The sequence below is a fragment of the Triturus cristatus genome, chromosome 5_2 (genome assembly GCF_964204655.1).
Source record: "Triturus cristatus chromosome 5_2, aTriCri1.1, whole genome shotgun sequence".
Taxonomy (NCBI): domain Eukaryota; kingdom Metazoa; phylum Chordata; class Amphibia; order Caudata; family Salamandridae; genus Triturus; species Triturus cristatus.
In genome coordinates this window covers 19,410,447-19,436,920 of record NC_140588.1, presented here as the reverse complement: position 1 = coordinate 19,436,920, position 26,474 = coordinate 19,410,447, and the positions used below count along the sequence as shown (strand labels likewise).

At 47.0% G+C, this 26,474-nt stretch overlaps 1 protein-coding gene across 1 annotated transcript in view; it reads left to right on the top strand.

Moving 5' to 3' along the window:
* Positions 1–26,474, top strand: part of MARCHF6 (membrane associated ring-CH-type finger 6) — a 1,340,093-nt gene that overhangs the window by 117,347 nt on the left and 1,196,272 nt on the right. The window contains exon 5 of the mRNA XM_085606770.1: positions 19,526–19,598. Coding sequence (XP_085462896.1) covers positions 19,526–19,598 — 73 coding nt within the window. The remainder of the gene's footprint in view (positions 1–19,525; positions 19,599–26,474) is intronic.

Sequence of the window (26,474 nt, the reverse complement as noted above, 5' to 3'; positions counted from 1 at the left end):
CGATTGCATCCTGTTGTCTTCAACTCCAGTTGCGGCTACCAAGGCTTGTTGGGGCTCCCGCCAAACACCAACATCCGATGTATGACAGCTTGTGCACGGCTCCTGTTCCTCCTCAGCATTGACTGGCCCTCACAGCTGCAGTGACAAGGTATTCGTCAACACTCCTGAGCACACTGCCGGGAGGGGAGGGGGGGGGGGGCATTGTGCTTCCGTGCCTCCTGGTCACCTCCAAGTGGCATAGCCTCTGTCCCCAGATTCTCCTCTTCAAGAATCCATCCTTGGATTCCACCAACATCTTCAGAGACTTACTTCTCCAGAGGCCTTTTCTCCAGTCTTCCATAGTAGTCTACTGGAGGTTTCGAAGTCACTTCACCCCAATTCACCTGGCTTCCCTGGTGCAGGTAACCTGGTTCCTGGGGCATCCACGGGTTTGGCGGCTCTTAAAACTTCTGTCCTCCAAAGAGTTTCTTCAGGGTCCTCCGGGAAGGGTCCTCTTTCTTTAAAACTGCAACTGTGACGTCTCCATTGACTTCCATTGGGCATGCGACTGTGTTTCCACTCTGAACACAGCCTCTGTGGGGTTTGGGAGTACTTACTTCAGGTGGTTTCTGGTCCTCCCAGCACCTCCAAGTCCTTTGGTCCAAGTACCATTACTCCTTTCAGTTCGCATTCCACTTCTTTAGTATATGGTTTGGTCTCCCCCTGGAGACCAGTGCCTATTTGTGCTACTTACCTGATTTCTTTTGAGTATTTTCGAGTGTATTATTGATATCTCCGGGTAGGAGATATACCAATGTGTTAGTGTCTGTGTTGTGCAATAAATAGACTTATTTTTATAAACACTCTATGGTTCTTTTTCAACTAATCTACACTGTCGATTAAATGTGGTAAAACAAGCTGCTTTACACTCCTTCAAGATAAGCCTGAAGGCTGCTGTCCGCGGCTACGACTTTAAGAGTCTAAGGTTATCAAAGACCACTAAAATCACCATATGGGTTGCCTGGATTAGTGCAAGGTGCATCCCTCTTTTAAGTGTGCACCATATACTAAGCTAGCCTCCTACATTGGTGTGCAGCGGTTGGGATTAAAGCCTGCACTGTTTTACCACTTAATCGCGTGAAGGTTGCATGAAAAACCATCACTAGCTAGGCACATACAGAATACTTTTATCAAGTAAGTTCTGAACTTTTTGGATTGTCTTTCAAGGGCCTTAGCACAGCCCTTTTCTTTGATCTTTGGAAGTTTAGGATCACTAGGGTAAGTAGGTGCACTACACCACACTACACCTAGTACTATGTCTCAGGTTGTTGAGTCCAGTGGGGCTGAACCCTCTAGATACAGTAGTCTTAGGTTCCAGGAACTTAGGACTCTGTGTTCAGCTAGAAAACGTAAGACTGTTAGCAACCCTACCAAAGAGCAGCTCTTAGAGATGATCCTGCAGGATGACCTCCAAAGTCCTGATAGGTCAGATGAGCAGAACAACTTCGGTATGGGTGGTAATGCTGCAGAAGAAGAACACGGGGTGTCCAACACTCATGACTGCTTCTGAGCATGTTCAGGAGGAGTTTGAAGACCCCTCACTGGCACCTATCACTAATAAATTTGCAGGATTGGAATAGCATAGAGTGGATTGGCGTGGAGTGTAGTGGCGTATAGTGGAATAGCGTACAGTAGAGTGGTGTAGAGTGCAGTGGGATACAGGGGAGTGTGGTAGAGTGCTGTGGTGTACAGTGGAATACCATTGAGTGGAGTGCTGTAAAGTGGAGCGGGGTAGAGAGTAGTGTGGTAGACTGTAGTGGCATACAGTGTAATGGCATATAGTGTAGTGGCATACAGTGCAATGACATAGTGTAGTAGTGTAGAGTGACATAGCGTACAGTCTTGTGGCGTACAGTGGAGTGGCGTGGAGTGGAGGAGTGTACAGTAGAGTGGCATAGAGTGGAGGAGTGTACAGCAGCATAGAACTCTGGTCCCCAGGGAATAGTACTAGTGACACAAGAAGCCCTATAGGTAGGGCCCCCTTTATTCCTCCTGGGAGTGTACAAAGAGTTCAGGGGAGGTCCAGGTCCTCCTCAGTTAAGTCAACCTCTTCTGCCACTTTAATAGTGACCTCCATCACTAGCAAGAGGGATGACTACTTCGAAAGGGAATAACTCCTATTCAAACTTTAGCGAGCCAAGCTCAGGATCAAGAAAGAGCAGTTGGCCCTAGATAAGGAGACCCTAGAAGGTGAGAGAGCTAGGAAGAATTTGGGATTAGAATCTCATGGAGGCAGCACTGATTAACCTAGGGTCAGGGAACACTCCTTTGATACTAGGAGCTTGAGAAGGATACTCCCTCCTTACCAGAAAGGTGATAACATCTATAAGTGGATAATTGTTCTACAGAGGGCCTGTAAGATGCATATGGTTCCTCATGGGCAATTGACAGCTATTCTGTGGCTCTCCTTTACAAATAAAGGTAGAGACTAACTCTTAACTGTGAGGGAAGAAGATATAGATAATTCCACAGTCTTGAGGGAGGGCACTCATAGATAGGTTTTGGTTAACCATTGAGTAACACATGGTTAAGTTTAGAGACCTGCAGAAGGCACACACTCTAGATTGGGTAGATGTTATTGATAGTGCTATTTAAAGCTCAGGAAGTTTGGCTTTATGGGAATAAGTTACATGATTATGAAGGACTGTACAATTAATTTATGAGGAAGCACATCCTTAATAACTGTCAGAATCAGCAACTGCACCAGTACCTGGTGGACACAGATCTGACCTCTCCCCAAGAATTGGGAAAGAAGGCCGACAAACGGGTTTGCACCAGGGTGAAACAAGTTTCATGGTGGTGGTGACCATAAGAAGCAAGATTTTTCTAAATCTCAAGAAAAAGGTGGGTGAAAATCTAAAGAAAAGAGTCTTCTGAAGGTCTCAAAAAATCTTTCTCTGGGGGTGGCGTCCCAATCCTCTTCTTAATCCGGTAAGAAACCTTGGTTCTATTTATGTAAGGAAAAAGGCCATAGGTCAAAAGATTCCAGTTGCCCTAAGTCTAGCACCACTAATGTTACTACTCGTAAACCAAACCCCCTAGTGCCCCTAGTAGTAGCACTGGTGGCAGTAGTACTTCCAAGAATATAGCTGGACTCACCTTGGGTACTAAAGTGGGTTCTGGCCTAGTCAGAAAACCCACTGGGGTTATCTTAGTCTGTGATGGTGACATTGATCACACCACTTTTGTTGTAAGTCCCACTACCTTGGGCAAGCATATCGCTTATCACCGATCAGGAAGCTGAAGCTTAAAGGGACACAGGTGCCAGTGAAACTTATGTCTCCTGAACAGAATCTACTTGGTCAGATTTACCAAGTGACCATTGCTAACATTGTCAGGTGAGATTATCCCATGGCAAGTGTCAATCTTAGCTGGGGAGAAGTAACTGGTCCTAAAGGTTTTGTAGTCTCCTCCGACCTACCTGTAGAATGTCTCAAGAAATGCTGGGAATTTCAGCAAGTATTTTTGCTGTCACTAGGGCTCAGGCCAAACAGTTAGACAATGAAGTCGCCCTGAATCCTAAAATAACTGGACTAGCCAGCTCCCAAGAGAAGGAGCATTAAGGGTAAAGATGTATCCTCCTAACAGACTTCCAGTGAGAATCAGCCTCCTGAGGGAGATTATCTCGGTACCTGTGAAGGAACTGCCCCTGAGGAGCTTAGGCCTGACGGGGCAGGGGAACTGGATGTAGAGGGACCTTCCAGGAAAGAGTTGGGTCTGGAGAAGAAGGCCTGCCCCTCTTTTGAACAATTCAGGCAGCAAGCTGCTGCTGAGGAAGCAGGGAATGTCCGTGGGTCCCATAGGACATATTGGGAAGATGGGTTTCTGTATTCTGAAAGTAGAGACCCCAAACCTGATGCCATTAGGAGGTTGGTCATACCTCAGAAGTTCAGGGGATCCCTATTGACCCTAGCACACAACATTCCCCTTGTAGGACATCTTAAGCAAAGCAAGACTTGGGACAGGCTTGTTCCTCACTTTTACTGGCCCCACATGGCTGAAGACACCAAGGAGGTTTGTCGCTCCTGTGTCACCTGCCAAGCCAGTGGTAATTCAGGTGGCTCTACAAAGGCCCCCTTAATCCCACTACCTGTGGTTGGGATTCCCTTTGACAGGGTAGGAATAGACTTTGTAGGTCCCTTAAACCCTCCAACAGCATCTGGACATCGTTTTATCCTAGTGGTGGTGGACCATGCCACTAGATATCCAGAGGCTATTCCCCTTAGGTCTAATACAGCTCCTGCAGTGGCTAGGGCTCTCCTGGAAATCTTTTCCAATGTTAGGTTTCCTAAGGAGTTATTATTTTCCGACAGAGGTACTAACTTCATGTCTGGCTACATCAGGGCTATGTGGAAAGAGTGTGGTGTTAACTCTAAGTTCACCACACTCTACCATCCACAGGGCAATGGGCTTGTTGAAAGGTTCAGCAAGAGCCTTAAAAGTATGGTCATGGGTCTCCCATAAAAACTGAGAAGAAAATGGGATGGCTTACTACCTTGTCTTCTCTTAACCTACGGAGAGGTTCCTCAGAGTGGGTGGGCTACAACCCATTTGAACTTCTGTTTGGACATCCAGTTAGGGGTCCATTATGCCTAGTTAAAGAAGGGTGGGAGCAACCTCTCAAACCGCCTAAACAGAACATAGTAGACCATGTATAGGGCCTGTATTTTTGCATGGCTGAGTACATGAAGAAGGTCACCAAAAACATTGAGGCCATCCAGGAACCTCAGAAAGCTTGGCATGACCAAAAGGCTGTGCTGACTGTTTACCATCCAGGACAGAAGTTTGGATGTTGGAGCCTGTGGCCCATCGGTTCTGCAGGGCAAGTGGAGTGCCACCCACAACATACTTGAAAAGAAAGGTGAGGTCACCTACTTAGTTTTCCTAGACACTCCATGAATTCCCCACAGGGTACTTCATGTGAACCGCCTGAAACCTTTTATTAAAAGGGCTGACATGTGTTTGCTTATGGCTACTGATGAGGGACAGGAGGAAGAGAATCATCTTCTTCCTGATCTCCTCTCACAGAACCCCGTTGATGGATTAGTCGAAGGATTAGTCTTGGCAGACATTCTCACTAATCAAAGCAAGCTGATAGCAGACAAGTACTCAGTCAGTTTCCTGGTTTTTTCTTTGGCACCTAGTCAGACCACCTGGTGTACCCATGTAATGGACATGGATTACAACCTGCCTGTGAAGAGTACAATTTACAGACCGCCTGACCACGTCCAAGATTACATCAGGACAGAGGTCCAAAAGATTCTGGAATTGGGGGTTATTGAGCCTTCAGATAGCCCTTGGGTTATCCCTGTAGTCCTTGTGCTGGAACCTCACACCCAGGATGGTAAGAGAGCGATGAGGTTCCGTGTTGACTACCGAGGCCTCAAGGCAGTCATTAGGACTGATGCCCATCCTATTCAAAGGGTAGATTAACTTATGGCCTCAGTCATGTTTCTGAGTACATTTGAACTGACTGCTGGCTACTAGCAAATCGGACTAGCTCAGGATGCCAAGCCAAAAACAGCATTTTCAACCCCCAGTGGGCATTATCAATTTATTGTGATGCCTTTTGGTTTGAGAAATGCACCTGCCACATTTTAGAGCCCGGTGAACAAAGTCTTAACAGGTCTGGAAATCTATAGTGCAGCATATTTGGGTGATATAGCTGTCTTTAGCTCCACCTGGGAGGATCACCTGGTCAACCTCAGAAATGTACTCGAGGCCCTGCAAAAGGCAGGCCTCACTATCCAGTCCAGTAAGTGCCAGATAGGGCAGAGCAAGGTTGTGTACTTGGGCCACCTTGTAGGTGGAGGCCAGGTTCAACTATTGGAGAGCAAAATTCTGACAATCATGGACTGGATTGTTCCCACTGCCCAGACACTGGTCAGAACTTTCTTGGACCTGACTGGGTACTGCAGAAGATTTGTTAAAGGTTTTAGGTCCATAGTGACACCCCTTAATGATCTCACCTCGAAGGCCATTCCTAAGACGTTTCAGTGGACAGTTAGCTGCCAGAAGACATTTGTAGACCTTAAGCAGGCCATGTGCTCTACAGCAGTTCTGCAAAGTCCTTACTACTCCAAACCATTCATTGTCTTCCCTGTGGTCTGGGCCTTGAAGAAGTTGATGCCATGCCTGTTTGGCACTCACTTCACTGTTCAGACAGACCATAAGCCCCTCTTATGTCTCAAACAGATGAAGGGTGAACACCACCTTAAACTTTTGAGGTGTTCCATTTCCCTACAGGGCATGGACTTTTCAGTGGAACATAGACCTGGGATTAGATATTTCCACTTAGGAAATGAAGACTCAACTGGGCAAGGTTAGTCTCATATCCTTACGTTTGGAGGGGTTTTGTGGAGGAAAGTAGGATCTGCTTTCATGGTTACCTCCACTTTTTGCCTGGTGTCAGTGTGTTTTGACTGTAGATTGACGTCATCCTGATAATCAGGACCCCAGCTTCTGCGCTTGCTCTCCCAAAATGGCTTTGGTGAGTACTTTTGTACCTCCACAGTTGGCTACTGGTGTACCCTTATAGGTCCCCAGTATATGGTACTAAGGTACCCAGGGCATAGGTACACCAGGGGTCTCCCATGGGCTGCAGCATGTTTTGCACCATCCATGGGAGTCCACTTCAACTGTGACTACAGGCCTGCCATTGCAGCCTGTGTGAGTTGATGCGTACACCTCTCATGACAGGTATAGGTTTTCTTATATCTGAGGTCACTTCAGTTAAAACCTTTACGTCACCCCTATCAAATGCCCTTCATTCCTGAGGGAAGGGTGCTTAGTTAGAAGTGTGAGAGTGCCCCTGCATGAGCAGGGCACCCCTACAAACTCGAGACAAAAAGTTGATTCTCCATGCTTTGTAAGTACGGTCAGCCATTTTAAGATATATAGTGGACATCAGTCATTACAAGATATCTAATTATATAATGGCTGTGCCGAACCTGGTTGTTTGGTATCAAACATGCTGGAATTATACCCCAACACCGATTCCCGTGTTGGAGGTGTGATCCCATCTACTGTGGGCCACTTAAGGGAGCCCCCCCTGCACTTCCAGTTACAGCAAGCTAGTGCTGCTGCTGACCACAGACACTCTTCTGCCCACCTGCTGCTGAGCTGAGCTTGAGCAGATGAAGGTGGAACAATAGGTTTGCTGTCACAGGGATGTGTGACCACCTTCCAGACAGGTCTTAGTGTATTGTGCTGGGGTTGGGGCGCTTTTTAGTGCCACCAGACAGCATTGAAGGGCACATTTGTTACCCTTCTTGCATTCGATGGTTTGAGCCAGTTCAGGAACCCTTGGTTCCTGCTCCGGTACGAAACTGGACAAAGGACAGGAGAGTATCCGTCCCTCTGTCCAGCCCTTCCTCCGGGAGGGAACTCCGAGACGTTCCAACTTTTTCTTCGGGTATTTAAGGGCTCCCCTGTGGGTGGGTCCCCAGATTTGTCGTGAAACAGGATTCACCTGTGAAACCAATACACCCTTCAACCGTCTGGACACTTGGAATTTGTTGGATTTTGACTGGAACCGAAACTGCATCAAGGAAGACTCCTGCTGCTCCTGGTCTTACTGTTCTATAAGTCTTCTGCCTTGTCTGGGTCTATGCTTCGCGTAGGTTCTCCAGAAGACCTGTGGGCATCAAGGACGTCCGAAGAATTTTCCCTTTCAGTGAAGGAGTCACTCCCCTGCACCTGCAGGCACTGCAACAAAGCTGACCGGTCTGCTATCCTGTCGTCCTGCGGACTTCCCAAGGCTCAGCAACACAGGTGGTGGCTCTTGAACTCTCCAGAGGAATGTTTTCCCTGCAATTTGGAGGACAGTATCCCTCATCAGAGGTGCTGGGACCAAACCCCTGTGCACTGCGTCATCTTACCGTTGCCAAGGCTTGTTGGTTCTGCACTCCAGAGATCTTCGGACTACAAGAAGCTCCAGCCTCCAGCACCTCATCCCTTGAAAATCAGCGTCCTCACTGCATCCCTTGTGCTGTGGGCCTCCCATCTTTGCTGAACTGCCTGAGTTCCTCTTGCGACTCCTGTGCATTTGTCCTGTGGGTCCTCTTGAGGGTCTTCTCCTGCTTTGGTGGACATACATGGTGGAGAGCTCCATTTGAGTGGGGCAGATTGTGGACCATAAAAAAAGCATAGGTCACATGCCCTGCCTCCTCGCACCGCACCTCTAAGGGACCACAGCATGAGGTGGATGCCAAACTGCTGGACGTGGTCAGCTGACCCACGTCGGACTCGCGACTAAGGACACCAAGGAACTACTAGTTTCCCCCTCGTGGCAGAAATTACACCATCTTTGAGCCCAGGTGTGAGATTGGTCCAAAGCCCAGTATAGAAAAGACAATGTCTGCTCTAGAGAGATTTTGTCGCCCGCTCTGGCCCACTTAGGGGAACACAGTAATCAGGACTCCCACTTCTCGGACTGCAGGTACCGCCCTGATGACCAGCCCCAGAGATAAGTCCAGGGGACAGACTTGTCCATAGAGGCAGATGTCAGCGGTACCGATGTGATTCGCCCCCTCGACTACTCGTCGTGAACTCCTACAGTTTGAGAGGAGCTGGCAATCAGAGGTCGATACATGTGTTCCGAATAGGACGACGGGGACGAAAGCTCACTGGACAATCACCGACCCATAGTGATGGATCTTGAAGCGAGGATCAAGAAGCTCACGGCTAAAGTCCTAAGAATTTGAATACAGGACAGAAATCTCTGCAGGGCAGTCGTGCTGCAACAATATCCATATTGTTGGCTTTTCTGAGGGCTCTCCCATTACAGAGCAGGAAATCTGAGGAGCTATCCAGTGAAGCTGCCATAAGTAAGGCCCCGGGTTTAGATGGATTGCCTGTCAAATTTTAAAATGTTACTAAATGCCTACTGGTTCCCAGGTTGTTGGAGCTGTACATGGCTGTCCTGGCAGAGGGGCGGCACCCGCTTATGCTTCGTGAGGTGTTGCTGGTCTCACTCCCAAAACCAGGAAGTGATCCCACGGAAATGGCGTCATACCGACCACTGTACATGCTAGGGACAGACCACACAATACTTAGCAAGATCATCGCAGTGAGGCTGCATGAAGATCTCCCCGTCTGGTCCATCCATATCAAAAGGGTTTCATACTGGGCAGGTCCACTACACTTAACATACGTAGACTCCACCGGGTGCTAGATGGCGGCCACCCAATGGCCTGTTGCAGCATCCGTAGTGTTGGACATAGAGAAAGTGTTTGACACCAACATCTGTGGATATATATTTACAACCTTAACAGATATGGGCATAGATGGCAGGTTAGAGACTCATAAGGCTCCTCTATTCGGAACCTACGGCGCGAGTGAAGATGGGGCATTGTGTTTCGGTCCCTTTTCCAGCGAGCAGAGGCACGCATCAGGGGTGTCCTCTTTTCCCTCTCCTGTTCACTCTATAGATGGGCCCATTAGCACAGAGGCTCAGACAGCAGGGTCAAGTGTGGGGTATTCCACTGAAAAGGGGTATTGCAAGTAGTCTCCTTATACGTGGACAATGTTCTAATCTATGTCCAGGACATATGACTGGGTATTCATGAGATAGCGGATATATTGATGGAGTTCCGAGCTTCCTCGGGGCTAGGGGTGAGCTGGTCAAAGATTTGCCTATTCCTGATGGACCCAGAGTGCCCCCTGCAGCAATCTGTAGTAAACTCCCACCCCATTCACTGGGAGCTGCACACATTCCGTTACTTGGGCATAAATATTTACCACACCCCCCGGTACCTCATAGATTGCAACCTTACTAAAGCCATAGCCTCCAATTGGCGTTCTGGAGAGCGCTTCTGCTCGAAGTACAAGGTATAGTGTAATTGTCGAAAATGCTGATAATTCCCCATCTGTTGTATTATTTCCTTAATCTCCCAGTGAGCATACCCCGGAACACCTTTCGCCACTTCATTCAATGTTGTGGGCTTCCTTTGGAATAGGGGCAGGTGCTAAATAGCCCTGTATAAAAATGCAATTATCAGTGGAAAAAGTAGGCCTTGGGGCCCCACATTTCGAACATTATCTAGCGGCACAGCTGCAGTGGCTTGCTTGTTGGATGGCAGGGCGGTATGTGGAGGAACTGGGTATACCCTCTGGTGCCTGCACACAGCATGTAGTGAGGGAGGCTTTTCTACCACAGGGGGGGACAATCCCTCAGTGGGCCAACGGCTCACTTCTCGTGGCCCACAGAAGCTTTCATAGAAGTCTGTGCCTTATGCTGAATATGCCCCAAAATGCAACTGGGGTTCTCCTAGGTTCCATTTGGGGAATTGATCGGTAGAGAAGGGATGGCGGTATGGGAGACAGCTGGGGTGGAGAATTTGGGTCACCTGTTTCAGGATGGTGTACTAATCCCATTTGAGTAATTAGGAGATGACCAAGAATTCCCAGCTGGATATTTCCTAGCTTACGGCCGGTTGGTGGCCGAGCTTGGATAGCTGTGACAAATCGTTGGCACAGAGCCTAATCGACACCCGCTCGTACACCCCTTGCACACTATATGCAAGGGCCATTGCATGATAATTTGGCTAACGTGGGCCCTCTCGCACAGTTTACAGGACCCCTTATTTGCAATCCACAGGAATTGAGAGAGGGACATAGGTCGGCAGTTGACACTGAAAGGAGGAGATAGGGTGCTCTTACACCAGGTTTCTTGTAACGCTAAATTTCAGTGTATACAATACAACATTCTACACATTCATCCCAGCGAAACTCCACAGGCTATTAGGCTCTGTACCCCATAGGCAAGTTGAAGCGATCCAGACGGTGGCATGGCTGTAGCTGAATTAACAGGCTCCAATGATCTCATTAACATGGCAAGTGGCTTATTGGCTCTATATGAACGCAAGGAGCACTGCAAATAGTTTCATAGACCTGGCGATGCTGATGGTCCATAGATCGAGACGGTGGCACTGCGGTGAGAGGAGGCACGGGGACTGTGCATGAAACCCATAGCAGCAGATTGAGTAAACTTGTTATGAGACTTACAAGCACCAAACGCCCCACGCAGGAGTGAGAAGCTTACCCTTGTGATGGAAAGGAACCCCGTTGTAGAGTACCGTCCCCCCCCAGCCCCCCTTCCAACCTTTATCTGTTTGTCCTGGAGACAGGGTGTGCGAAATACAAGGTCATGATTCCCAGGAACCGTGATGTCACAAAATAAAGGGTGGCATGTGGGGCAGGTGTGCCGAGGGGCTAGAAGGACTAGAATAAGACTGCTGCTTATATGGCTTCTTCTTTAACCCCTTTGCTTCTAGGCCTTATGCCTCCCTGTGCTAAGCCTTTTTTTTGGCTATTTGGGGTATTTCACGCATGGGCCCCTATACCTTTTTGACCACATAAGGTATCCACGCCAAATTTGCGTCCTTTTTTTTCCAACATCGTTGGGATTCTAAAGGTACCCAGGGTTTGTGGATTCCCCTGGAGGGGCCCCAGAAATTAGCCTAAATATAGCTAATTTTTGTTTGGGGGGGGAGGGGATGGGAAAAAAGGGCTACAGATGAAAGTCTGTTTTTTCCCCTGCAAATGGTATCAAAAAAGGGGTTGTGGTGCTGAAAACTCCATCTTCCCAGCTTTCAGGGACAAGCAGACTTTTGTCAGAAAACCAACATTTTTTTACACAGTTTTTGTATTTTTCTGGGACTTAAGCCTATTTTTGCTATTTTTTGTGCTTTCAACCTCCTTCCAGTTAATGGTAGAAATGGGTATGAAAGCAATAATGGATCCTGGAAAGCTATATATTTTAGAAAAGTAGACAAAATTCTGAGTTCAGCAAGAGGTCATTTGTGTAGATCCTTCAAGGTTTCTTTATAGAAACGAACCGTTAAATATAGGAAAAATTGAATCTTAGTTGAAAAAAAACAGCCACTTGCGCCTACTTTTTCAACTGCAACTTCTTCTAATTGTGACAGCTGTTTGAATGCAATATACTTTTGCATCTGCTAGACCTTTTTGGTTGTGGGGATATATATGACTTGTAAATACACCAAGAACCCGACCAACCCAGAGCCAATAACTGAGCAGCGTCTTACAATGTTTTTTCATTATGTTCCGGGTATATAATAATTAATTTGGTGATATATATACATGGAAAAATCGGTATGAAAGACACCTATGTATTTCGGAAATTGGAACAAAATATAGAGTTTAGAAACGGTAGATATTTGCACATTTCCGAAATTGTGAGTACCCATACTAGCATGAGACTTATAGGTCATTTTTCAAAATGACTTATTTCTTTACACATTGTCTTTCATTTGGAAGGCAGAAATGCATTGAAAGTCAATAGGTAATAACAGTTGCTCTACAATTCTGTGATACCCTAAGTCTCTCGATAAAAATGGTGCCCCACTTGTGTGGGTAGGCCTAGTGCCTGTGACAGGAAACGGCCCAAAACGCAACATGAACACACCACATTTTCACAGTGAAAACTGACCCTTTTTTTGCTAATTGCCTAGCTGTAGATTTTGAACGCTAGCTCTGCCGGCACCTAGGGAAACCCAGCAAACCTATACATTTTTTAAGACTAGACACCCGGAGATTCCTGGGAGGTATGGCTTGCATGGATCCCCAACGTTTTCTTACCCAAAATCCCCTGCAAACCTCAACTTTAGCTGAAAAAATCACTTTTTCCACACATTTTTGTGTGGAAAAGTTGTGGCATCACCGGGCCGACACAAATTTCCTACCACCCAGTGTTCCCCCAGGTCTCCAGATAAAAATGGTGCCTCACTCGTGTGGGAGGCTCAAGTACCCGCGACAGGCAAGGGCCCAAAACGTAACAAAATTGCCTATCGCAAAATGTTTCCAATGATGCCTCTCTCGTCTTTCTACGTGCTCAGGGGGCTGAGATAGCCCCCTGAGCACATAGAAAGTGAAACTGAAATGAGCCTAAAGGCTCATTTTAGTTTCGGTTTCAGTGAAATGACGTCAGCGCGACATGCGCGCTGATAGTTATTCTACTGAAAAGGGAGGCGGGCCTCGGGAGCTGCTTCCCCAGCTCCCGAGGCTACAGGGGAGAAATAGAAATCCCTCTGGTACCATGATTTCTGGTGCCATGTGCCATGACGGGCAGGAGCAGTCGTGCACACACGAGCACCGTTGCGCACCACGGCTCCCAGCCGTCGTGCGCATGGAAGGGGTTAAACTTTTCTTGTTACACTCAATGAACCAGTAGCTCCTGTTAGACCCGTAGAAGATTGCCATGTTATCATGTTGCCTTGACATTTGTAATTTATCAGCAAGACTGATCTGTAAACTGTATTAAAGTTTAAAAAAAACAAAAAACTAATAAAGATGGGTTAAAAAAAAATCATTTTTGAGCCATGTTTCAATACATGTGGAGTTTTTCACGTTTCAGCAAATTGCCAACTTCATGACGGATAACTCTGTCCCAGTCAATCCACTACTAGACTCTGAGGTTTTGACAGGCAAAATCCCAACCAGGTCATTCCAAGATGGTGTGTCTATTTCTGGGTAATGTATCCATCCTAGGGTGTAACTGCTTGATATGCTGACTGTAATTCCGTTGATAGGAGAGTAGCTATCTGCTGACCATATCATTGCAGTTGCACAGGCTGCATACATATCAATCGGCCTGTCTCATTGCGTAGGACTAGAGGTTTTTTTTTTAATCATTTCTCTTTTGCAGTTGTACGTCAAGTTGTCTTTTTCGCTATGTTTATATAGTCTCCATCTTAGCTTAGTCAGAAGGTATTCAGCCTCTGTAGTAAGGAATACATTGAGGGAGAACTTTTCTCTCACATTGTTGCTGTAGTAGTGGCATCAGTGCTGCATTGTTTTTGGGTGTCTGGGTTACTAATTACGTTTTGCAGTTTAATTTGTTCTTTCTCGGACTCTTACCATGGCAGGGCAGTCCCAAGCGGAGATTTCCCCATGTGGCTTTTCCCATTGCCTGCAATAAATGGGTTGACGTTTTCAAGCCTTTTTTTCTCTTCTTTGTTAAGAGTAATATGGGGGGAATGGGTGTTTTATTCTCCTGTGAGTTTTATAGTTGGCAGTTTCTGTACCCCGCAGCACTGATGGCAGGGAGAGAGAAATTATATTGAGAATTTCTTATTGGGGATTGGTTTAACATGGCACCTTCAAAAATGCCGCTGCAAGTGATACGACAACAGCCTTATAATTGAACCACATACATGTATCATGAGCTCTTGACCGAAGGGTACATTATTTATCCTTAGTGTGTGGTAGGCACCACATGTTATTCTGATACTGGTCTGCCACGTTATCATTAAGTAGAACCCTGTAATTGTCCATGCCTAATCAGCCCAATATATCAAGGATATTTCTAGAAATAGCATGGATATGGAGGAAATAATAAGTCATCTTCAGGTAATATCTTCATAATTCAACCCAGTGATTAAATTAGTGTCAGTTTTTGCATTTAGGTCTTTCCTACAGACAGCATTTAGCTTGATGTTTGTGAAAGACCCCTTGTGCACCATACCAGAACTGAGTGCTTATGGCTAGCCTACTGCTTACCATTGGCTAGCTTTCTTGTGAATTTCATTTGCTTCTTATTCCATGGCTTTCTTTCCTTTACTGTTATTTGCTTCTCCACTGGAGCATAACTTCATTACCATCCTTTTGATGGGATGGGTTTTGTCCTTCCACTGCTCTCATTCATGGAACCTTGTTTTAATTTTTTCATTAGCACTATATAGGAGTCAGGGCTCGAAAAATCAAAAAATTGTTGCTAGACCGGCAGATCTAGTAACGTAAAAAATGTACTCAACCTAACTGTAATGCACTTGAATTCTGTGAGCAAATGTCAAGTTAACAAGATTTAAAGGCATTTTTACTGCTCATTCACTTTGTGAGCAATAAAGATGCCTTTAAAGCTTGCTATCTTATCAATAAATCAATCGGGTGTTAAGCGCGACTACTCACCCGTCAAGGGTCCTAAGGCGCTGGGGGGGGGTGGGGTCACAGGTTCCAGCCCATCAAGGAGGGGGTCTGTCGAAGAGCTAGGTTTTGAGGTTTCTTGCGAAGATGGGGAGCCATGGTGTCTGTTTTGAGGTGGAGCGGAAGGTCGTTCCAGACTCTGGCCGCGTGGAAGGAGAAGGAGCGGCCTCCCGATCTGATCTTTCTGGTGTGGGGGACCATGGCGTAGGAGAGCTGGGCTGATCGTTGGGTCCTTTGGGATGCGTGGAATTTGAGTTGGCTATTCAGGTATGCTGGTCCAGTGTCGTGGAGGGCCTTGTGAGCGTGGGTGAGCATCTTGCAGGTGACTCTAGCTTCGATGGGGAGCCAGTGGAGTGTGTGCAGGTGCTGGGAGATGCGGCAGTGTCTTGGCAGGTTGAGGACCAGTCTTGCGGCGGCGTTTTGGATGTTCTGTAGTTTGCGGGTGAGGTTTTTGTTTATTCTGGCATAGTGCGTTGCCATAGTCTAGTCTGCTGGTGACCAGGTCGTGAGTGACGGTCATTCTGTGTTTGAGGGAGATCCATTTGAAGGTCTTACGTAGGAGGCGGAGGGTGTGGAAGCAGCAGGACGAGACAAAATTGATATGGCGGTCAATTTTGAGCTCTGAGTCCAGGATGATTCCCAGGTTGCGTGCGTAGTCTGTGGGGGTGGGGGGGGGGCTTCTGAGGTCGGGGGGTAACCAGGTGTCGTTCCAGGCATCTGGGTTTGGACCCATGATGAGTACTTTCGTTTTGTTGGTGTTTAGTTGTAGGCAGCTGTTTTTCATCCATTTGGCGACAGCTTCCATGCCTTCTCGAAAGTTGTCTGGTGGTGTTGGGTTCGTTAGACAGGGAGAGGATGAGTTGGGTGTCGTCTGCGTATGACACAATGTTGAGTCTGTAGGTTCTGATGATGGGGTGAGCGGAGCCATGTAGATGTTGAAGAGTGTAGGGCTGAGGGAGGACCCCTGGGGGACCCGGTAGGTGCAGGGTCCAAGAGGAATGGGGGGGGGGGGGGGGGAGAGTCTGACCCACTGCGTTCTGCCGGAGATGAAGGAGCGGATCCAGTCGAGGGCCTTGTCTTGAATCTGTGCGTCGCGGAGTCTGCGTATTAGGGTGCGGTGAGAGACTGTGTCGAATGCCGCTGAGAGGTCTAGGAGGATGAGGGCTGCGGTTTCTCCTTTGTCCAGTAGGGAGCATATGTCTGTTGCGGCGAGGAGGGCGGTTTCCGTACTGTGTTTTTTTTCTGAAGCCGGATTGGAAGGAGTCGAGGATGTTGTGCTCTTCGATGAATGTGGCGAGTTGGCTGTTGATGGCTTTCCCGATGACTTTCGCTGGGAAGGGGAGCAGGGAGACGGGTCTGTAGTTTTTGAGGTTGGTAGGGTCCGCCAAGGGTTTCCTCAGGAGGGGGTAGTTCTTGACGTGTTTCCAGTCGTCGGGGAACGAGGCGGTTGCCAGGGAGCGGTTGATGGTGTGGCAGAGCATGGGTGCGATGGTGTCGGCGGCTCTGTTGAAAATGTGGTGGGGGCAGGGGTCCATGGGGGCCCCAGAGTTGATTGACTTCATCGTCTTCAGTGTGTCCTCGGTGGTGAGGGCTTTCCAGTTGTCGATTGCTGGCTTCAAGGGTGGTTGGTGAGGGTTCATTGTGTTGGTTATCTCCGTCGAAGTTGTCGTAGATGCTCTTGATTTTCTGATGGGAAAAGGTGCTGAGTTTGTCGCAGAGGTCATGTCAGGGAGGGATGTTGGTGGACACGCTAGTGGGTTGGGTGAACTCCTTGATGATGTTGAAGAGTTCTTTGCAGTTGTGTGCATGAGTGGAGATTCTGTCTTCAATCATTTTTTCCTTGTTTTTCTGATGAGTTGGTGGTGGGCTTTGTTGGCGGCTCTGAAGTTGTTGTGAGCTACTGTGGATTTGGTGTTCCTCTAGGCCTTTTCGAGGCGTCTGCAAGCGCGTCTGGACTCGCGAAGTTCGGTGGTAAACCATCTAGCTTTTTTGGTGTGGGTGTTGTTGTTTTTCTTGAGGGGGGCTATGGTGTTGGCGCTGTCAGGGATCCACCTGTGCAGGGTTCGGGCTGCGGTGTTGGGGTTGTCGTTTTACGTGATGGTTTGGTTGGAGTTGCTGAGTGATGAGGTTAGCTGGTCGTCGGTGATTCTGGTCCAGTTTCTTTGTGGGAGCAGGAGCTGGTGTCTGTGAATGGTGGGTGTTCTGAAGGTGAAGTGGACTCATCGATGGTCAGTCCATGGGGGTTCGGTGGTGTGGCTGAAGGTGATGGAGTTTCCTGTTATGAAGACTGGTTCGAGGGTGTGTACTGCTAATTGGGTGGGTTCGGTCACGATCTGGCGGAGTCCAATGTTGTGGAGGTTGTCCAGGAGGGATGTGGTGCTGGGGTCCAGTTGGTTGTCGAGGTGGAAGTTGAGGTCTCCCAGTAGGGTGTAGTTGGTGGAAGCAATGGCATGCAGGGAGATGATGTCCGTGATGGAGTTGGCGAAAAGTCCGCGGGTTCCAGGGGGTCGGTAGATGAGGGTTCCTCGGATGGTGGAGGTAGGGCTAGCCAGTACCTTGAAGTGAAGGTGTTCCATCAGGTTTGTGGGCTCGTCGGGGAGTGTGCTTAGGCAGAGGGTGGATTTGTGGACGATGGCTATTCCTCCTCCCTGGCGGGTGGGGCGGTCCTTCCTGGAGATCTTGTATCGTTGGGGAATGGTGTTGGCGCTGTCCGGTCCCGAGATGGTGTTGGTCCAGGGTTCAGTAAAGAATGCTACGTCCGGGGTGGTGCTGTTGAGGAGGTCCCAGATTTCGGTGGTGTTTGTGGAGGGATCGGACGTTGAGGAGGATGCATTGCAGGGTCTTCGGTTTGGTTGTGTTCTTGCGGGCGGGTTGTGCTGAGTCCGTGGTCTTGGCTGTGCTGCAGGTGTGCCAGCAGCGTTGACAGCTGAAGGGTCTGTGGGTGTTGGCAGGTGATGCTAGCTTGCAGTTGTTGTTGCGGCCTGGGTTGAGAGCGTAGAGTGCCGCTGGGTCGTAGCGTTAGCGGTGCAGAGATCCAGGATTCCTGGCGCTGGTCGGGTCGCGGAGGGGCGCAGCCTGGCTTGCCTTTGGCGCTCCTTCGACATGCCCGCTGCCGCCATTAAGTAGGGGTCGGGAAGGGCTAGGCAGCTGAGAGGTGGGAGCGGGGAGGGTAGCTGGATTGGGCCGGTTGCGCTGTTCGTGCTGGTGGGGGGGGGGGGAGAGGCCGCGGGGGCAACAGCGGCAGGGAAAAACGCAAAAAGAGGAAAAAAGAGGAAAAAGTGCAAATAAGGCAGCAAAAGTGCAAGAAAAGTGGAGGAAAGACACAAAGGACACAGAAGGAGAGTGAAAGGGGGAGATTGAGAGGAGGGTAAAACACGAGTGAAAGTGGAGGAAAGACAGAGTGAAGGGGGAGCTTGAAATGAGGGGAAAACGAGTGAAAACGGAGGTAAGACACAGAAGGGGAGTGAAGGGGGAGTTTGAAATGAGGGGGAAACGAGTGAAAACTGAGGAAAGACACAGAAGGAGAGTGAAGGGGGGAGATCGAAATAAGGGAAAAAACGAGTGATAAAGTGGAGCGAGAGAAAGGATATGGAGGTCCACTGGACCACCAGGGATGAGGTGCAGGTAAAACCTGCAGGTGGAGGAGGGCCTCGAACACCAACACTCGAGAGTGCAAGGGCTCCGGGGAAGGCTTCACTTAATTGTGGAGCTGCGAGGGAGGGAGAGCAATTTCACTGACAATGAGTCAGTGGTCTTGCTCCACATCAGAAGTCTACAGGTTTATAGACTGTCTTGCTTCCTAAGGCATTAAAGTGGGCAAAGCAACATGCCAATGGTACCATTTTGGCAAAGGGTTTATCATCATCAAAGGTATTAGAAACCATGTTTTGAGCAAACTTCACTATCAAATCCATTGTTCGTGACAGAAAGCTAGAAAATTAGAAAAATTCAAATCTACCAATGGCCAACTCAGAGCCAATCACTACTGTCTGGAAGTAACAGGCTTCATCACTGGTTCTGTGCTTAACACACTTCTTGGCTTCACAGCTGAGAGTGACATATGCACTGGTGCTTTCTGGCATTTTGCATGTGTTAAGAAGACCATGAAACCACTAGACTGGTGCCCCAGAGCAGAGCTGCAGGCACACCACCTCACAAAAAGGCATTTCTGAACGGAAAAAAAAATCCAAATTGCTCTGCTTTCAGAGGCAGAGGGAGAGGTCAAAGCTCAGTTTGTTTTCCTACTTGCCAGAAAGGGCGAGTAGGACCTAAAAATAGCTTGCCTTAATTGAATCTGGCTCGCAAATGCTAGCAGGTGAGTGGATTTTTCGAGCCCTGCAGTCTGTTTTCGTGCTTGCTCCCTTCCTCCCTAATTACTTGAAGTTCAGCCATGTGTGGTGTAGTGCTTCATTGATTGTACCTCTTGTTTAATTGTAGCTAGTAAAGATTTGCTTTGATATACTGTTTTTACTAGTTGATTATATGTTACCTGTGTTTTTTTATTTTGAGGTTTTTTTATTTTTTTATTATATAATTGCAGGTCGTATCTACAAGTGCTTGTTTACTGGCTCTGTGAGCTCGCTATTAACACTGCCGTTAGACATGCTGTCAACGTAAGTATTTCTTTTCACTTAGAATAACGTTGTGCTGCTCTTAAACCCATTGAATTGAGATAATTGTCAACTTTGGTACTGATTCAGTTTCATTTCAACTCGGAGGAGTAGAATGAAAAATGTTCAAACAAGTTAGTATAATAGCTGCAACATAACACATGGGGAACACAAGTCTATATTGTTGAGTATACCTTAATTGTGGTTGACCGTCTTTCCCCCAGTCATTCAAAAACATGTGGAAAATCCTAAATACACTTACTCATCATTAGACTCTTAATACCTGTTCGTACAAAGACGTTTAGTTAGGAGGGACAGGTAAGTGATTTGATCATTGAGGTAGAACTCCACTCGTCCTTCCTCTAGTCCGTGCAAGTGGCAAGCACATTTTGAATTTGCTCTTTCTACCACTTCTGGTTTTGCTGTTTTGATTTTTTTGTTGTTGTAAATAAATGATTTCTGAATGTTAATGGAATCAGCCATGTTACCCCACCCCATTCCAACCTACCCCGCACAACTCTTTCCAACTCTACTCCAATCTAACCCACTTCTATCGAACTCCTTCCAATCTACCCCATTCCACTCCTCTTCGCTCCAAACCACCCTGTCATAATCCACTCAATCTATCCCACTCCTTTCTACCCTACTCCACTCTACCCAACTCCACTCCTCTCCAATCTGCTCCAATCTACACAAATAGATTGCATTACACTCTTCCCCAGTCTACCCCACTCCAATTTGCCCCAATATCCTGCTCCACTCTACCCTGACCTAGTCCTCTCCAACACCACTCAATCCCAATCTAACCCAATTCACCCCAGTCTACCCCAATTTAATCTACCCCACTCCACTAGTACAATCTACTTCACTCCACTCTACCCCACTATATTCCAATCTACCCCACTCCCTCAATCTACCCCACTCCACTCAAACCAAACTCCATTTCATTCTACCCTAGTATAATCCACCCAGTCTACCCCACCCCAATCTATTCAACTCTACTCCTCTCCGCTCTACCCCAATCCACCGCACTCGAATCTACCCCATCCACTCCACTTTTCCCCAGTTTAACCCACTTACTCCAATCTACCCCAATATATTCATTCCACTTTACTGCAATCTCCCTTGATCAACCCTATTTCTATCTACCCCACACCAATCTACTCCACCCTAATCTACCATGCCAATCTGCCCAACTCCCCCATTCAGATCTACCCCACTGCATTCTACCCCATTCAACTTTACCCCACCCCACTCCACACCACTAACTTTTAGCCATGCGGAACAGAAGCCACAGTGGTGTACATAATGGCTGAAACACATCGCCGAAACCAATAGCTCTCGCATAGGCGAGACCTATTGGCATGCCTATGCTTGGTTTTCTTCTTTGGAGAAAATCAGGTATGTGCATGAGAGTCTGGTAATTTTAGGTAAGAAGCATATCTGTGGGATTCTAAACCTATATCGGTAACTCTGTATTGCGACGCACACTGACCCTGAACAGACCCTAAATCATGCAAGGTGTCAAACATAACAATAATATATCATACAAGATTGTCAAATGAAACTAGGTTCTAATAGTGGGTGGGCGCTTCTGGGGGAGGTAATGGCACCCAAGTTCCTCAAGAGAGACACAAGTCCATGTAATTAAAATAGTCCCCAAGCACTCTTGATGTTGTAATCGTCAATAGTTGAACATCTTGAAGTTGATCAATAACAATAGATCAGAATTGCAGTTTTTGATGTACAGATTCTTCCACAGCCCTAGCTAACACCTGTTTCATCCCTGGACTATCCAAAACATTACCTATTTAAAATTATTGGTTTATTGAATTAAAGTTAACTTACATTGTGTGATGGTGGGAAAATAGTTCCATACATTATAATCCAAAATGTGACTTCCTTATATAATACAGTATCCGCTCATATTTCTTGTATATAGCCCAACACAGATAGTGAAACGTGAATAGAAGTGTATATATAGATTAAAAATTGTGCATTATGAAATATAGCACACAGTTTGTCTCACCTATTCCAAAATTAAACTTTCAAAGCTTGTGTATTGCTAGTCTATAATATTCCGTAAGACAATATCACAATAGATGTATGAATAACTTTATGCCCCCAAGACTGACTTAATTTCATATTCCTACTGTGTCAAAACAGGTCTATATCCTTATGTTAACTTGGTTATGTAGATTGAATAAAGTAGACTCACCTATTCAAGGTGTATTGCATTTTTTAATGTTGCGTATGACTGAAATAAACAATATTGAATTACAAAGAAAAGCTAGGAATTATAAAAGCAAACGCAAGTAACACATACATATAAAAATTAAATGTAGATTGAGTTGTCTGAAAGTGCAAACATAGTCGCCAAAATGTATGAATTCACTCACAGTGGGTGTTCATGTTCGGCACTGTAGATATGTGCCAAATTGGTACAGATAAATAGAAACTATCGCAAGAAGACTATTCAGCGCGGCGACAGAAGAAAAGGTGTCATGTGAAATCGCGAGATTACCTTTGACAAGAACTTGAAACCATGAGCTCAAATTGAGCATTATGGATCATGAAATTAAAAGTAGTGGACTTTGGACTGAATATTGATAATGAATTACATTATTCTTTGGGTGACCCATGAAGATTATTGTAAGTGACACATCAACATATTGGCACACCAATTTATTAGTACTCTTTTAATTTCTATCAATGCAGGTACACTGCATATTACATAGCCTTGTCTGATAAGCAATAAAGGATATTTAAACATCATATGTGGGGTATTCAGATAATGGTTAAAAATGAATATTTGCACTCATGGATAATATTTGTTTTGAGTTTAACTATTCACAGATTGTGATCGGACAATCATCTAAAAAATTAGTAGCTACAGCTGATCTGTTTTTTTTATGTTTTGGGCACTTTTGAGATAGCTGACCCCTTTTGAGTGATGCTCGTGTTAGTCCTTTCTTGATGAAATTTACCAGGCCTAAACGTGGAGTACTATCATGACATGGTCTAGTGATTCTAGTCCATTATTGGGCTATCTGGAGCTTGATACAGTGTTTTTTTTTGTTTTCATTCTAGAGCAACATTAGTACATATGAGAAAGGGGACACTTTTTCTTCTGTTGCCATGCTGAATATTCCTCTTTTGGTAGTTTCTACTTAACTGTACCAATATGGTGCCTCTCTACTACGCCAAACAGGGACACCCTTTGTGAATGAACATGGAGTACTCTTACGTTTTGGGGATTTTATTTACACTTTCAGACTACTCAAACTAGGTTTAAATTTTATACATGTGTGTTACCTTGGTTTGCCTTTTATAATTCCAAGGTTTTCTTTGTATTTCGGTATTATTTCAGTCTTACATGATAAAAATACAAAGAACTTCCTCTTGATACACCTTGAATAGCTGAGTCTACTTGGTTCAATCTCCATAACTGGGTTAACAATAGATTATAGACCTGTTTTGACATAGTAGATATGTGAATTGGAGTTGGCCTTGACGGCATAAGTGGTTGTTCATACATCTATTGTGATATTGTCTTACAGAATATTATAAACCAGCAAAACACAAGCTTTGAAAGTTGAATTTTGGAATAGGTGAGACAAACGGTGTGCTTTGTTTCGTAATACACAGCCTTGAATCTCTCTATGAATATTTCTCTTCAAAGATGTCACTATCTCTGCTGTGTCACATACAAGAAATATGAGTTGATACTGTATTATATATGGTGGCCACATTTTGGATTAGAATATATGGATATTCATCCCACTATCACACAATGTAAATAGACTTTAATTCAATATATCAATAATCTTAAATATGTAATATTTTGGGTTAACGGCCTGAGGTTTTGAATTTGTTATACAAAATATTTTGGGGTTTTTCCCTAGCCCAGACGCAGTCAGATGGCTAAAGAATTGTCCTGTGACGAAACAGGTGTTGGCTAGTGCAGTTCAAGAACCTGTACATCAAGAACTGCAATTTTTAATAAATGCTTATTGATCATCTTCAAGATGTTCAACTATTGGTGATTAAATCATCTAGAGTACTGTGGAGTGCTCGATTGGCTCAAAATGGTAGTTTTGGCTAGAAGTGCTTTCAACCATTAGCAAAATAGTAGGGCACTAAATACTGAAAAGGGTGGCCAATTTGATATAGTTTGCTTCGGACTCAAACACATCTTACACTCACCAAAGTGGAATCTAAGGAAGCAGGTTCTACTGCCAGCCAAGGGCCAAACTGTGTTACTAAAAGCGGAGGACCCTGCACTTGTACACTGCCTATGGCTAACTATGTTTTGGCATTCTTTGCAGTGGAGGAACTCTGCTTTACAGTAGCACTGAATGACTAAACCAGTTGGAAGGAAATGGGCACCTTTTTATAGACTCTTTCTAATGACTCAAGTGGCATAACCACCTCCGAAATGGGATTAGTCGTCACTTTTTTTAAGTGCTCCATATAAGAAACAGGTAGAAATGGAAATCTGAGATGATGGGGGTGGAGGAGCGGGGTGAATGAACAGAACTTTTTCCATCTATTCACAAAAAAATTCAATCATTATTAACAGAAATTAGAATAAAATAGGAAAATGCAGCAGTAAAATCATAAGACAGAAGCAAAATCAAGAAGGGGTTAATCCGGATGCATTTTGCGTTCAGTGCTTTTTTATTTCGTAGATGCCTGGGTGACCCTGCTATCATTTTTATTATCGAGCAACATTTTTTTTTTTTTTTTTTTTTTTTTTTTTTTTTGAAACCGTTTATTGCAGGTTGTAAAAGTTACAGGTATGGGCCTACAACCACCCGGCCGGCCGCTAGAATGACAAAAGCATATTGCATACATACAGTAAAAGTCTCTCGGCAGTGCAGAGCAGTGAAACAGGAGTAATCAATGGTGCAGGCCACACAGCTCCAAGCCCACAGTACGGTTCCCTTTTCTTGAAACAAAACAACACCAAAAAACCACACCCGCAAGGCAACCCGCGATCCAAAGTGACAGCACGTGCTCCCTAAGTGGGGGATCCAAACCAGCAGCAGAACTCTGAGGAGGGGAATGGGAGTAGGTCAGGGACTGGGGGGACCGCGCGCCCGCGGCCGAGGGAGGGGGGCCGTCTAGGGAGACGGAACAGGTGAGGCAGCCGGTAGCAGTGGTGGCTCACAAATACCCCCGCGGTAGGCGTTCCAGGGGCCCCAGAGTTTCACCCACGCCCCAGGCTTACCCCTCGCCACATACACCACCTTTTCACGAAACATACACCAATCCATATGCTCTTTCCAGGCCGATACCGCAGGGGGCCTCTGGGATCCCCACAATTGAGCAATGTCACGCTTAGCTATCATGTATCCCAGAGTCACCCACCGCGTCTGCGGGACCGAATAGTCATTCGGTTCCCATACATTCAGCAAGCATCTCCTCGCTTCAGGCAGCAGCGCGACACGCGTAACCACACGCAGGACCTCATGCACACCACGCCAGAATCGCTCCACCTTCGGGCACTCCCACAGTATATGCATGAAAGTCGCCAGCGCACCACAGCCACGCTTACACAGTCCGTCACCAGCAAAACCCATACGCAGAAGCCTTGGCCCCGTCACGTAAACCCGGTGAAGGATCTTGAGCTGGACGAAACGAAGGCGAGCCGGGATGGCCACCTCTTTCGGGGAGGCCACCGCGGAAATCCAATCCTCGCCGTCCAGCTCCAGCCCGTCGGCAACCCAGGCCTCGCGGAGACTAGTCAGCAGGCACGATCTATCGTTGATCAGTTTTTTATATATGAGGGAGATCGTGCTGTCCGGTACATGGCCGTCCAGCACTCTGTCCTCCAGGGGGGAAGACTCCGGAATGGATGCGACGTCCGGGAAGACGGAGCCCAGCGCATGGCGGACTTGTAGGTACCGAAAGTACTCACTGCCCTGCAGCTGAAACTCCGCCTGCAGCGTCTCAAAAGTTTTGAATCCCCCCCTCGTCCAGAGATCTCCCACCGTGCTGATTCCGATCGTGTCCCACTTCTCGAAGCCCTTCGACGTCCATAGGGAGCCCAACCTCTCAGACGCATACAGCGGTGACGCCCGGGTCAAACGGTCCTTCCACCCCATAGCTGCATTAGCCGCGTGCCAGACACGCACCATAACACGCGTCGGTCCCGTCAAACGGGAGTCGGGCGCGCCAGAGTAGAGCGCGCGATTGTAATCGCCACCGGGTAGGAGCATTTTATCCATCTCAAATGCCGGGTTCAAGGCGGGCCCATAAAGGCCATGATTAATTGCAGCTAGTTGGGAGGCCCAGTAATACCGTTTAATGTCCGGGAGGGCGACCCCCCCCATCGTACCACGGGAGCGTCAATTTAGCCAGAGCAATGCGCGGCCTCCCGTCCCAGAACAGGCGCCGCTGGAGGCCCTCCACCTCACGGAAATAGCGTGCCGGGACCAAGTCCATAGTATTCTGGAGGGCGTAGAGGAATCGCGGCAGGGACATCATTTTGAACAAAGCCGCTCGGCCGAGCGGCGAGAGCGGCAGACGCCGCCAGCGCACCACGTCCTCCCTCAAGCGCTGGAGGGGGGGCAGCAAATTCCGCTCATAGCGGGCCTCCGGGTCAAGTGTGATATAGATACCCAGGTACCGAAAACCGTGGGGGGCAATCTGGATCGGACAGTCCCGTGGTAGGGCCGGAGCCTCCCCGGAAAGCACATAGACACAGGATTTCGCCCAGTTGATGACCAGGCCCGAGTTGCGACCGAATGAGCGCAAAACATCAACCAGGACGATCAGTGATTTACGCGGGGAGGCGAGATACAGAAGGATGTCGTCAGCGTAGAGGGACACACGGTCCTCATGCTCGGGGGTCCAGCGGAGACCACGGATAGA